At 41.6% G+C, this 13,459-nt stretch overlaps 1 protein-coding gene across 1 annotated transcript; it reads left to right on the top strand.

Annotated features, from left to right (window-relative positions):
- The first annotated feature begins 1,731 nt into the window (after window positions 1-1,731).
- On the top strand, window positions 1,732-12,779 carry LOC144763024 (olfactory receptor 2K2-like). The gene is made up of 3 exons (XM_078648336.1): window positions 1,732-1,755; window positions 6,270-6,340; window positions 11,828-12,779. The coding sequence occupies exons 1-3, from the start codon at window positions 1,732-1,734 to the stop codon at window positions 12,777-12,779; spliced, it is 1,047 nt and encodes a 348-aa protein (XP_078504462.1).
- Window positions 12,780-13,459: the final 680 nt, after the last annotated feature.

Here is a 13,459-nt window from a genome sequence, read left to right on the forward strand (position 1 = left end):
TTGCTGCTGCAGCCCACAAGCGGAAAGAGCATCTAGGAGAGAGAGGGTTTCACTGGCCTCTAGATTTTCTAGATGGAAGTTCATATCTCCCAGTACCGTTAAGTGCTCACAACCAAAATAAGGTTCTAAAATGCTGAGCAGATGCTGACCAAAATCTGCTCTAGGCCCAGGGGGGCGGTAAATGAGAATGCCCATAAATGGAGCAGCATATGCTGCATTGATAGAGAAATAGAGGGCCTGAAAGGCATCCTGAGAGACTAATAATGGGGTAATACGGCAGGAGTGAGAATCCTTATAAAGGATGCCCAACCCTCCACCTGTACGTCCCACTCTATCCTGCCTAACCATCGTATAACCCTCCGGTACCGCCTCCACCAGGTCCGGTTCCGAGGAGTCTTTAGCCCACGTTTCCGTAACGAAGACCCAAGAGGGTCTTCTATCCGAGACAAAGTCCTTAAAGGCAATATTGTTCTTTATCAAAGATCTCGCATTAATAAGGAATCCATTTACCTCAATGGCATCCTTAATTGTGGATAGTAAGGAACCACTTTCAGTCTCCAGATCATCCTTCCTGGTTAGGGAGTAATCAGAGTGTAGCAAGATAGCTGTTAAGTCAGTCCCCTTAACCTGTTTCCAACTACGCAGCATTTTCCAACCTGGTTCAACTTTTGCTCTTCTTGTAAAGAGTGGATATTGGCCTTCAATTAGATGGTGGTCTGCCGGGAAACCTCCAGTGGAGCAATGAGTTGGCAGGTAGACCAAACCAGATCCAGGGTATGGCCCTTCTCATTTGTGGCCCCCCCCACCATCTGACTAAGTCCCAGAGATGTTAGGACATCTTCAAGATGTTTTGTCTGCCCATCCTTCGGGGAGATTTCCCAATGAAAATTAAAATCCCCAAGCACCACCATCCCTTCATCACGGGAGCGAAGGTCATGAACGAGTTTTAGAAAAGGCTCCATGAACTCAATTGTTGTATTAGGTGGGCGGTAGACTAAGAGGAAGACCACACAGTTTGTAGGGGAACAGAACTTAACTCCCAGTACATCCGCACCTGCAATACATTCAGAGCAGAGTGTCTCAGTCTTCAAAGAGTCATTGAAAAGGAAGGCAACACCATCACCCCTCATGTTATCAGGCCGATTAGCATAGATAGCAGAATATTTAGGGGGCATAGCTGCCACCAAGTCCGGCATAGACGAGTCATTAATCCAGGATTACATGACACACAACAGGTCGGGCTAGTACTCTTGTAACAGCGACAAGACCTCAAGGCAGTGTCTCTGCAGTGAGCAAGTATTAAGTAATGTGAATCTGCACCCTTGGCTGTCCACCTGCTGTAAAGAACTGTCCGGTGAGAGGGCCCTGGGTACAGTCCTCGAGGTTACCGGGGATCTCAACAACCCCTCCCGCTCAAGTTTTGATACCACTCTGTTGGATAGTGGATATGCTACAGACTTAAAATCCAGCAGGTCCTGCTTATCATAGACCCTGGGAAGACATGGGGTACTGGCCCCTGGGCCCGGCCTGGCGCGGACGGGCGCAGACGGGCTCGCCTTCGGCGCACCCACGGCGAGCCCGCTGCGCGTCTGCACCGGCATTCTCTCATGTAGGAGTGACACAGGAAGGCCCGCCTGCTCCGTCCCCGGAAGTGCGTTACTCCGAGGGGAGACCAGGCTATTACAGAGAGCCCTCCACTCAAGCAGCACAAGCCGTGGTGGACCGGGGCTAATGACCAGGAAAGGAAAGTGGCAGGTAAGTTTAAATGAACAGCACACTACACAGAAACGATTTAAAAAATGAGGGCTCGGAGCGATTTTAAAAGTGAGAGCTCAAATAAATTTAAAACAAATAGCAATTGTGCGGATGCCAGTTAGTGATTTTGATCGTATTTTTAAAAGTTTGATTCAGCGACTGTGCAAATTAGCAGACAAGGAGCGTAAAAATGAAGCAGCTAGCGCCTCACCAGATAGCGCGTCCCCATATCAGAGGTCAGCGCTTTAGTCTCTGCGCTCGAGATCTATTTAATTCACGGCCCATGCGCACACGCAGCGGACGGGCACAGCTGGCGGGCCGACGGCGTGCCATAGGCGCGCCAAAGGCAAGCCCATCTGCACCCGTCCGCGGCCAGCTGGGCCTAGGGGCACCTCAATATGCCCATCTTTTATACTATTGCACTGAGCAACTTTGCTCTCTTCAGGGCCCCTGGCCACTTAGTGTGCCTACCCTCGCTCATATCGGCAAACTTGGCTTACTTCAATCTAACCCTACCACCTTTTTTCCCCAAAAAGCGTTATCATTGGTTTGCTTCCCAACTCCCACCTCGTCGGTGCTCTCTCCCTTACCCCTGCTCCTCCCGCCCCCCTGCCCTGCCTCTACAATCTCAGCCTTCCTTCTCAATACCCGGTCAGCTGTTAAACACCATCTCGAGCTTTTCTCCTTTTTAGACACGGTCAAACCAGACCTTCTGTTTCTTACAGAAACCTGGTTTTGCCCTGACTCTCTGCCGGATGTTCTAGCGGCTCTTCCCCACTCTTATTATGCCATACGTGCCGACCGGCCCGCAGGAAAGGTTGGAGGTGGGGTAGCCCTGATTGTTCGCACCAATCTCCACTTTCAACCATTATCATTTCCTCCCATTATGGCGGTCGACTTCTTGGTTGTCCGATCTGTCTCCTTTTCGGTTCCCCTCACCTGCGTACTCCTTTATCGCCCACCGCAGTCAATGCCGTATTTCATCTCCGCAGTACAGGAACTGCTAGCTACCCTTGTAGTTAACAATCCTCCGTCTTGGTATTGGGCGATTTTAACTTTTGGCCCACTGATCCCCATGAAGACCTTATGTCTAAAAAATGTACAGAGCTGCTCCTTAATTTAAATTTCATCTCACACTCTCACATTTCTACACACTCACGGCCATATCTTAGATCAGGTTTGGTCAATCAATACACCCATTTCCCCCCCTTTGGTTACTCCTTGCCCCTGGTCTGACCACTCCTTTGTTTCCTTCTCCTTCGACCAAGGTCTTGTTAGGAAACCCCCCATTCCCAGAAACACCTGGGTGCGTAATTGGAACCGTGTGGACCTAGCCACACTTTGCTCTTCCCTTTCAGCCTCACCTCCCAATCTTGTAGGTCTCTCCCCTTCCCTCCAGGCCGTCACCATCAACAGCTGGCTTTCCGCTTTGTGCGACCTAGTGGCCCCTCTCAAACGCGTCAGAACTCGACACACACATGAAGCCAACAGATGGTTCAACACCGAGCTTAAAAATAAAAAACTCACACTAAGGCAGGCGGAGCGTGCGTGGAGGCGTGGATACTGTCCCGCTCTAAAACTACAGTACACTACCCTACTTCAGGAATATAAAAGAGCCATCCTCCATGCTAAATCTGAACATTTTTCCTACAAGATCCTCCTTCACCATAGTCCATGAACTAACTTCTTTGGATAGAGTTACCCTCAAACCGGTTAATTCCCAATCCCTCTGTAACTCTCTCAATGACTACTTCATCGAGAAAATTGAAATCATTCAGTTTAACATTCCCTTACCTTCCCCTTCCTTTCAATGTCCCCAACCTCCGCTTAACCCTTTCCTTCTAGATCAATTTCCTTTGATCTCCAAGGAAGTCTTCCTTACTCTGCTCACAAAGGTCAAATCGGGATCCCCTTTTGATACCTGTCCGGCCCGCATACTGAGAGAGATCTTCTCTGTTTGTCCCCTGCTCCCCTTAACTTTTCTCAATGATTCCCTCATGCAGGGTATTGTCCCTGATTCGCATAAATCAGCTAAAATAATCCCTATCCTCAAGAAGCCAGGCGCTGATCCCACTTCCCTTTCGAACTATCGCCCTATTTCTCTCTTTCCTTTCCTGGGAAAGATTCTAGAATGCCATGTCACCAAAGCTCTCAGCACCTTTATTGAGGAAAGCTGCTTCTTAGCCCCGCACCAGGCTGGCTTTGGTCCGTCACATTCCACCGAATCGGTTGTTCTTTCCGTCTTGGACGAGCTTAGAGGGGGTGCGGACGTGAACTCGCCCCAGGCGCTGGTTCTTCTTGATTTGTCCGCCGCCTTCGACACGGTCGATCACTCCATCCTCCTCGACCGTGTCGGAGACGCTGCCATCAGGGGACCCGCCCTGGCCTGGCTTACCTCCTTTCTGGGGAACCATACTCAGGCTGTTCAGCTGGCAGACTTTTCCGCTCCCACACGCGAAGTCAACTGTGGGGTACCACAGGGTTCCTCCCTTTCCCCCTTCTCTTCAACCTTTACATTCTCCCTCTTATATCTGCTCTGAAGCAGATGGAGGTCACGGTATTCAATTATGCCGATGACCTCCAGCTGATTTTCAACCTCTCTCCCTCCCCTGCTTCTATCCACAACTTCCAAACCACAATGACCTTTATCAGTGACTGGATGAACTGAAATCACCTCAAATTAAACCCGACAAGACCGAACTGGTACTTATGGGTGGTAGTTCCTGTCCCTGGACCTCTCTCTTTTGGCCCCCTTCCCTCGGTACCCCCCCTTCACCCTCTCCTTCTGTTAAAACGCTAGGGATCAAAGTCAATAGCGATCTCACAATGCACTCCCAGATCAGCACTGTGGTCTCATCATGCTTTCTGACACTCCGCACAATACGCGAGATCTCCTGCTTCTTTTCTTTTGCAGCTCTTAAACTTATTCTTTTGGCCATGGTCATGTCTACGACTTGACTATGGCAACATTTTGTACACCGGCGCCCCTGCCTATGACCTTCGACGCCTTCAACTTATCCAAAACCATGCAGCTTGACTCGTCTACAAACACCCCAAATTTCACCATGTCACCCCTCTGTTAAAAACCCTGCCCTGGCTCCCTAACCTTGAGCGTGCTTTTTTCAAGATGGGTTGTATGACCTTTCAGGCCCTGGCAGGTACTGCACCAGCTTTTATTAACTCCAAAATTGAAGCATGTGTTCCCAACAGAGACCTGCGCTCTTCCTCTCAACTCTTATTTTCTGTTCCCCGCTCTAGGAAGAAGAAATCAGGGGGCTTGAAGTTCTCCATCTTGGCTCCGACCTTCTGGAACACCCTCCCATTCACCATTAGGTCCATTTCAACTTATCTTGACTTCCGTAAAGCCCTCAAGACTCTTCTTTTTTCATGAGCCTTTTCGCCCTAGGCGACCTCCTCCGCTCATCCGGGCCTGTGTCCTTAGCGCCAAGAAACCGCACGGTGATCGAGCGCTTTACAAGTCCCTTAACTTCAACTTCATATAGCAATCTGCAACCACAAGAACAATATCTCAACATCTGAGCATATGTTAAATGATCATATTATTTAAAGAACACAATGACAAACACTTCCCAATATATATTCCTAACAAGTATTACTTCTCTCTAAATCATATACAGTCAGACAACATGTTCTCGTCTAGTATTTGGGACTATACTACTCCTGTTAAATAATGTAACTAAAAGTACTACAACTCTCAGAATGCAAATTACAGATTTAGCTCTTTTGTATGTGATATTTAGACATTTAAAACATTCTTAGTTCCTCATTGCAACTTTCCTATAATAATACTAAACTATGTTTTTCAATAACGTACACTAATTTATTTTTATTTTACTTTCCAAACCATTCACCATTAAGTTCTTAAACACATATTCTCAAATACAGACAGTTCATCTGCTTTATTTTTCATATCACTGTGAAACTCCTTTTATCAAATTGCCATCTACATCTTCATTTCTAATTACATTTTTATAAAGGATTAAATAGGTATGCACATACCAGTGAATTCAATTTGGGGATTATAGTGTGGTTTTATCTGTTTCTAGATAGTGTTAACACTGTGTAGAAAATAAAATAAGCACAATAATGGTACACCACTCTCATACAAAGCAACCATGAAATGTCAACCTCTTCAACTTTGCATTCCGTGATCATGAGAAAGGCAGCACATGAAATAATGTCTTTCCTTTTTGACTGCTCTATCCCCACTTGTGAATTGTTAGTATCTGTTAACCCTTCCCCTTTTCAAAAACAAATTCCTATCTGTGTGTGCTTGAGAAGTATTTGCAATGATCACAGAGAAATCACGAAAAAATGTGAGTTGAAACCTATATCTTGCTTAATTTGTTTTCACATTTAAATACCACACAACAGTTTCTTACATAATCCTGAGTTGGGAATTATAGCTTGCCATTACTTAAATTGTGTCATAACTCCTCAAATTTTAGAATAATGTTCTGTCTCTTTAACACACTTCCCCAATACACTCTTAGCTCAGTGGAAAAGTAGGTCAAATGTTCACAGCACATTTTAGAATGAACATGCTACTTCTAAATGAGATACAGTAAGTGTGGTTTACTCCACAGATACAAAATCATATCAATGTCTGTATTACATTTCTTTTATTAATCAACAGCCAGCAATAAGACTTCTTCCTGAGCCATCCAACACACTACATAATTGTATTCACTTTAATGCTGACAGCATCCAATGAAATATATATCTCTATACATTTTGACAGGGACTACTTGTGTTTGCCAAATGTGCAGATTACTTAGACTGGCCAGAGGGGGTTAAACTTTCATCAGATGCTGGCTTTAGTTAAATCTATTATGGATTCCCAAGCTCCTCACCTCATGAGTGTGCACTGTGGTGGCAGCGATCAAGGCACATTGACTGGGGTAGGGATGGAAATTCTAAAGAAAGAAAGCTTTGCAGAACTGATGTCAATTTTCCAGCACACTCTCTTGGTTTACTCTAATATATACCAAAGACAGAAATGGAAGTAGTCCAATCAATTCTCTCCACAGAATGACAAACCCAGCAAACATGTTAATACAACTGTTTATGCGTTCCTCATATACAATAGCATGGGCTGTATCAACAATCTGTGTTTTGACATGCATGAAATGTATAGAAATGACGGAGTACACTTTACAGATAAGGGCAACAGGGTGTTTCTAAGTAACCTGAAACTCTTCACCTGGTCCTAATGTAGCAGTCATGTGCATACAACCAACACAACAGCTCTTGTCACAGCCACCCTAGTACCCAAAATACTGTGAAGTTTTTTTTCCAATTATTTTTTTTATTTAGTTTTTGGGGATCTTCGTAACAACTCTGAGATCCCCATGGACATGTCATGAAAATAGATAACAAAAGCAGACATTTAATGGTCACCAACTAATCAAAAAATAATATGTAAAAAAATCCATTCTGAACATTGCCCTATACACATTACTATATACATACTCCTTTTCGCAGTTATTCAGAATGCCGCAGACACATAGTTCACTGCGACAATTGCACCTTTTTCATGAAGTAAAAACACATATATGCACACATACTACACTATTTTACACATTTGGGGTTTCTTACAGTATTCTCTAAAGTCATGCTTTTGTAGATAGTTTCTATAAAAACCATCTGTAAAACCTATTTTATTTTTTCATGATTTTCCTGGACCAATCACAATACAGAAAAACAAAAGCAGACATTCAATGACCGCCAACACATCCAAACATAATATGTAAAAAAATCCATTCTGAACCTTGCCCTTCGCACAATACTATATACATACTTCAAAGTACGTTTAAACTCATATTTCTGTATGGTTTCTTTAAAAAACATCTTTCAGACATATTTTGCGTTTTCGTGATTATTCAGGATGTTGCGAAGGCATCGTTTACCGCAATTATCGTGTCTTTTCCATTAAGAGAGAAAACACACATTACAGTATTTTACACACTTGAGTCTTATTGATGTACACTTCAAACTCATGTTTTTCCAGTGTATTTCTAGAACCACCATCTCTATAACCTATTTTCCATTTTCACTGTCAGACTGGGGATCGTGATGACGTTAATCATAGCGATCTCCATGGTTACGTCTTAAAAGCAAAAGTAGAAGTTCATTAACCATCCCCACATTAAAAAAATTATAACTATGGAATTATTTTAACCAATACAGTAGATAGCTCACTATATAAATACCTCTATGAAAACATTTATCACTATCTCTATAACAATGCAAAATAATGATTTTGACCAATATTCATGACAAAATTTATAGTTGTGATGTTCCCGCAATGGTACACAGGGGTCGGGCTGGCTGTCGTGGCATTGACATGAATATTATGCGCTATTAAGAAAATCTGTTCAGGACATATAACTTCAGTCACAAACACCTCCATTTCTCACCCATGGGGTCAGAGTATCTCCACTCTGATCCCTTATGAGGACTTTCACACAGATTTTCAGCCCTGGAAACCGTTCCTGATAGAAAAAATGGCAGCCACAACTTTCCATTCAGGTTGTGTTCAGCCAACCACAGCATTCCAGGTTGGCACTTGCATTCACGATTCTTGACAAAACCACTGTGAAAACATCCATGGCCAGAAATATCACTATCATTTTAAACTTACATTCCTCAAAAACCATGTGAATGTATTTGCACTAAATAAGCAAAAGGCAGTCTTGAAAAGACATCTACCTCCCTGAAAACTTTGGTGTCAGTCCGTTCAGTGGTTTGGGCTGTAGAGGTGGCTAAATGTTCCTATGGAAATTAACATTACAAACACAACCTTAATTTGTGCCTCAAATTCATGGTCTCCACAGCATGGATCACTCCCAAACTCAGTGCCCACCGTGACACTTTTTTTGTAAAATTTAATGCAGATTGGTCCAACTATACGACACACATACACCCACACAAACATTATAGCATGCATAAAATACAAAGGGAGTAAATCCTACAAATGTGCGGTGAGATCCAAGCCTTCGAACAAGAACCATTTCCCACACTGTGTAGTATAATTCAGCATTGGGTTTTGTTCTCTCCCAGACTCTGTGTGTTTACAGCCATTTCTTGATGTTCTTCTATGAGAAATACTATATGTGATCCGATCCAAACAGTGGCAGAGATTAGGAATATCTAGTAGAATGCTCAAAAATTAATTTATAAATAAAATCCATCATTAATTTTAGTCTCATTTAAAGGTCCCTAGGTGTCTGTGGCTTTCCTCAAGTTTCAGTACCACACCACTCAACGCACACATATGCAAGCATACTTTCTCTTCTTGAAGAATGCAGCTGCAGGAGGATGCTATGTTAAGTGGCATCAGGCATAACTTGATGATTGTTTCTTTATGAAGTGAAGCAGCATCCCTGTAGAGGTAATACCAGAGTGTTCTTCAGTAAGAGCAAGTATTACTGCATGAGTGTGATGTCCAGGAATAATATGATATTGGATACAATTGCTATCTGGGTTTGTTTCCTGAGGAACGGCACAGCCTCCTAATAGCAGTAAAATGTGGCTGAAAAGTAAATGTACACTTTTGGGGGGAAAATATGAATCATTATCTACACATTTTTAACCTAGTCAGAGATATTCTTAATACATAGATTTTTTAGTGTTCTACCACCTAATTGTTATCCTTTTACCCATTTGGAATACTTCCCTTCTAGGATTTCACTTAAATAGGAAAGGCCAGTATTTTCACTCACTCTTTTCAATAAACCTCCCTGTGTTTAAAAAAAATGATCTTCCTAAAACATATTGCTTCAAATTATAAATATAATTTTAAAACACACATTAAAAAGTAATATGTATAATGTAGTTTTATAGTTCCTTCTCATGTTCTAGTAATATTTACAAATTAATCAGCATGTGGCCTCCTGGTTGATACCACCTGAACCCCTTAATAATATTAAACAGATAACCATAAGAACCCCTTCACAGGAAAAGGGTTGGGTGATATTTTATCATTTACAATTCATTTAATAGTGTATTGCTTTAAGCCAAAACCAAAATGATATTAAATGATTAACATTGAATGGTATTACATCCTCTTAATTTGGCAGAAACACAAAGCCAAGAAATATGAATTTTTCTCACCAGTTGAGGTAAATGGAGTGCTTTAGTATGTCTATTGACAAATAAATTAGGTTCTGAGACATTCTGTGTGTAGCATTGAACTTCCTTCTCTCTCACAAAATGTACTTTATGCGGAAGCCAATTCCAGCAAAAAGCAACAAGTTTGATTACTGAAATGGGTATTCTAGCTATCCTGTTGTCCTCTTAAGGCCTTCTTAAACCACATTTCCAACCGTGATTTGGATTCCAGTGCTCTTTTTGCTCAGATCCCCTTGAAGGTTCTGTCCTTGGATCTGAAATGACATTCTTGCCTTCAACCCTTGAAAAAGACCATCAAGCACAGCATCCAAGTTGGTGAAGCAGGAAACTTCAGTACTCTCATAAACAAATAGTGTCTACTGCTAGGCTCTCTAATACTCTCACTTGGGTAATACTATTAGAATTTAGTTTAGTATGACTTAAAATGTCTTCTCTCATGGCCATCATTACTCTCAGCTTATCTTGAGAAAAACAGGTAAACTCTTTAATCTCATTCATCATGAAACAGTATTTCTTCTTGCCTCACCCAAATACACAATACAATTCAAACTTTCTCTTTTAAACATCTGACTACAGAAGCTTTCACCTTTAAATAAATGTGTGAGTTTTACTTCAATTTCTACCCTCACCTTCATATCTCAAATAACAAAGTCTGCCAATGTTTTTCGCTCTCTCCCTCTCTCTTTCTCTATCTCTCTCTCTTTCTCTCTTTCTCTCTCTCTCTCTCTCTATTTCTTGAGTTGTTTCCGCTCATGGAAATACTACACTCTGCAACTGGAACATCACTCCAATTCTGCATGATCTATGCTGGCTTCCTTTCCCTGAAAATATATACAGATTAAGAAATTGAAGCATTTGGAGGTCCTTGCAATTGGAAGCTTCCCCCTTCAAATAAACTAATTTTCTGGTGCAGCAGCCTCATACCCTAGCACCCAGATACCCCATTGGTGACAGTGCCGAATTCTACAAATGCTGATTGATTGATTGATTGATTGAGAACTAAACTTATGTGCTGACAATTCAACATCGACCTAGAGTTTCATTTGTTCAAACTGAACTAGAATTATACCCTCTCAACTTGCTTAACATATTCCTTTCTTCATTCTTTAGGACTGCCTCTTCTTTGCTCTATTGTTGTACTGTAAATGAGATTTGTTATCTGTGAAGTGTCCTAATATCCTTGTGGTAAATAAGTAAATAGTTATCTCCTTAAAATTGTAGTGTATACTGAAATCCATTGTCTTCCCATACCTGGGTTTATATAGCTACTTATTGCACAGAGTTTGTGTTCAAATATGTAATGATATTGCCAAATGAATATAAATTATGCATCACAGCAATGTAAATGATGCATGTGTCAGTTGTTCATATTTTGGGCTTGGTTAACAAAGGTAAACTTACAGTTTGGTGTAAGATTACGTTTTATCTGTTATAGGACAGGTCTCTGTTTTTATGATTAGGGTTCTCTGCCTAACTGAGGAGTTCTCATAGTTGCCATAGTCAGAAACCTACTACTAACTAGTAGTTTGTAAATACAAAAAAAATAACTATAAGTTTACCTTTGCAAATCAGGCCTTTTGGTTCCTCAAGAAGTTAGCCTTCCCTGCAAGATTTGCAAAGTTGATAAACTTTGGCAAGTACATGAACTTTGCAAACTTTGCCTTGTATGGACTTGTGTTGCTAGATTAATCTCTCTGTAATGGGGAGTTTAAAGAGAATTCTTCATCCAAACACTTTCATAGGATTGATTCATTGTAATATTTTAAATACTTTGTAACACATGTACATTTTGCCATGGTACAAAAGCTTTGAAAAATTCTTTCTATATCTCCTAAAAACCCACCATTATGGTATAATAGCAGTGGGTGTTTCACTAACAACACTAATACACCATATATTTTTACACATTTTTCTACAGACACAAAGAAGGTAACTACACGGAGAAGAGGAATGGAAGCCTAGTGACCGAGTTCCTTCTACTGGGTCTTTCAGAGAACATCAAAATAGAGACTTTTCTCTTTGTATTTTTCTTGGTTATATATGTGTTCACTCTGTTTGGAAATGTTACCCTGCTCACAGCATGCGTCTATGATCATAAACTTCATACTCCAATGTACTTCTTCTTGGGTAACCTCTCCTTCATAGACATCTGCTACTCATCAGTGACTGTACCCAACATGCTGAGACAACTCCTTGGTCAGAAGTGCATCAGCTTCTCTGGTTGTGCTGCTCAAATGTACGCATACCTTCTCCTGGGTTGTACAGAATGTGTGCTCCTAGCAGTCATGGCATATGACCGGTATGTTGCAATCTCCTTTCCGTTGCGTTATACAGTCATTATGAGTAAGTCTGTCTGTATCTCAATGGCAGTATTCTGCTGGTTTAGTGACAGCCTCATTGCTCTGCTTGTTACAATTTTGGTACTGCGGTTGCCTCTATGTGGTCACAATATTATTGACCATTTCTTTTGTGAAGCTACAGCTTTTCTAAAAATATCATGCGCGGACACCTCTTTCATAGAGATGGTGATTTTCTCTGCTGCAACCTATGTGCTTGTGTTTCCGAGCATTTTTACCCTCCTCTCCTACACTCGTATCATCATCACCATTGTGAGAATCCGTTCTGCGGAAGGCAGGTACAAAGCCTTCTCCACATGCACCTCTCATCTGATTGTTGTCACCATATTCTACAGCACCGCCCTCTCCATGTACATGAAGCCAACTTCTAAAAATTCTGCTAATCAAGATAAAATGGTCTCTGTGTTTTATACTGTCACCCCCCCAATGCTGAACCCAATGATCTACAGTTTGAGAAACAAAGATGTGAAGATTGCTCTGCTGAAAATTACACAGAGAAATATTTTTGATTAAAATAATGAAGGGCACACATTCTTCCCTTTCCTTCTCTAGGTAACCTTGGCAGAGAGTAATACATGGCCTTTGGAAGTGGAAGGGTAGTATAATCAATTGGACATGATCCTCTGAGATTTGAGATGATCTATGTGTTAATTGCAAGTACAGTGGCAGTTATGGAGCATTGATACATGTCCTTACCAGCCACCAGCACATTAAAACCAACTTTTTCTTGAGATTCATCTGGGTGCACATTTGGAGTCATAATGCCAATTAAGTATTGAAAGACACTTATGTATATTTGATATAACCATTTTACATTTGTCAAGGCAGCAGCATGCTGGTGCAGTGCCTTAATGGGCAGTCCAAACATAATGCAAAAATCAAACATGAACGCAACATCCAACTAGTGATTGAAAGCATGACCAGTATGGTGTTATTGATATTTTTTGGGATCCTGTTAGACATGGTATGTTGTGCTATGGTCATCAGATTACAGCACTCCTTGGTTGTGGGGATTGGGGAATGTTTGTTGGTCCTGCTTGGCTTAAGCAGATATCTATCTAGATGGTTAAGGAATTAACAGATGTGTTGTAGGTGTCAGGTCTACCTTAGATTCAGAAAACAGCTTTTTGTGACACTTTTGGAGAGAATAAAAAAATGCTCCGCTGATTTATTTATTTATTTCGAAATGATTG

Source organism: Lissotriton helveticus, chromosome 6 (assembly GCF_964261635.1).
Source record: "Lissotriton helveticus chromosome 6, aLisHel1.1, whole genome shotgun sequence".
Taxonomy (NCBI): domain Eukaryota; kingdom Metazoa; phylum Chordata; class Amphibia; order Caudata; family Salamandridae; genus Lissotriton; species Lissotriton helveticus.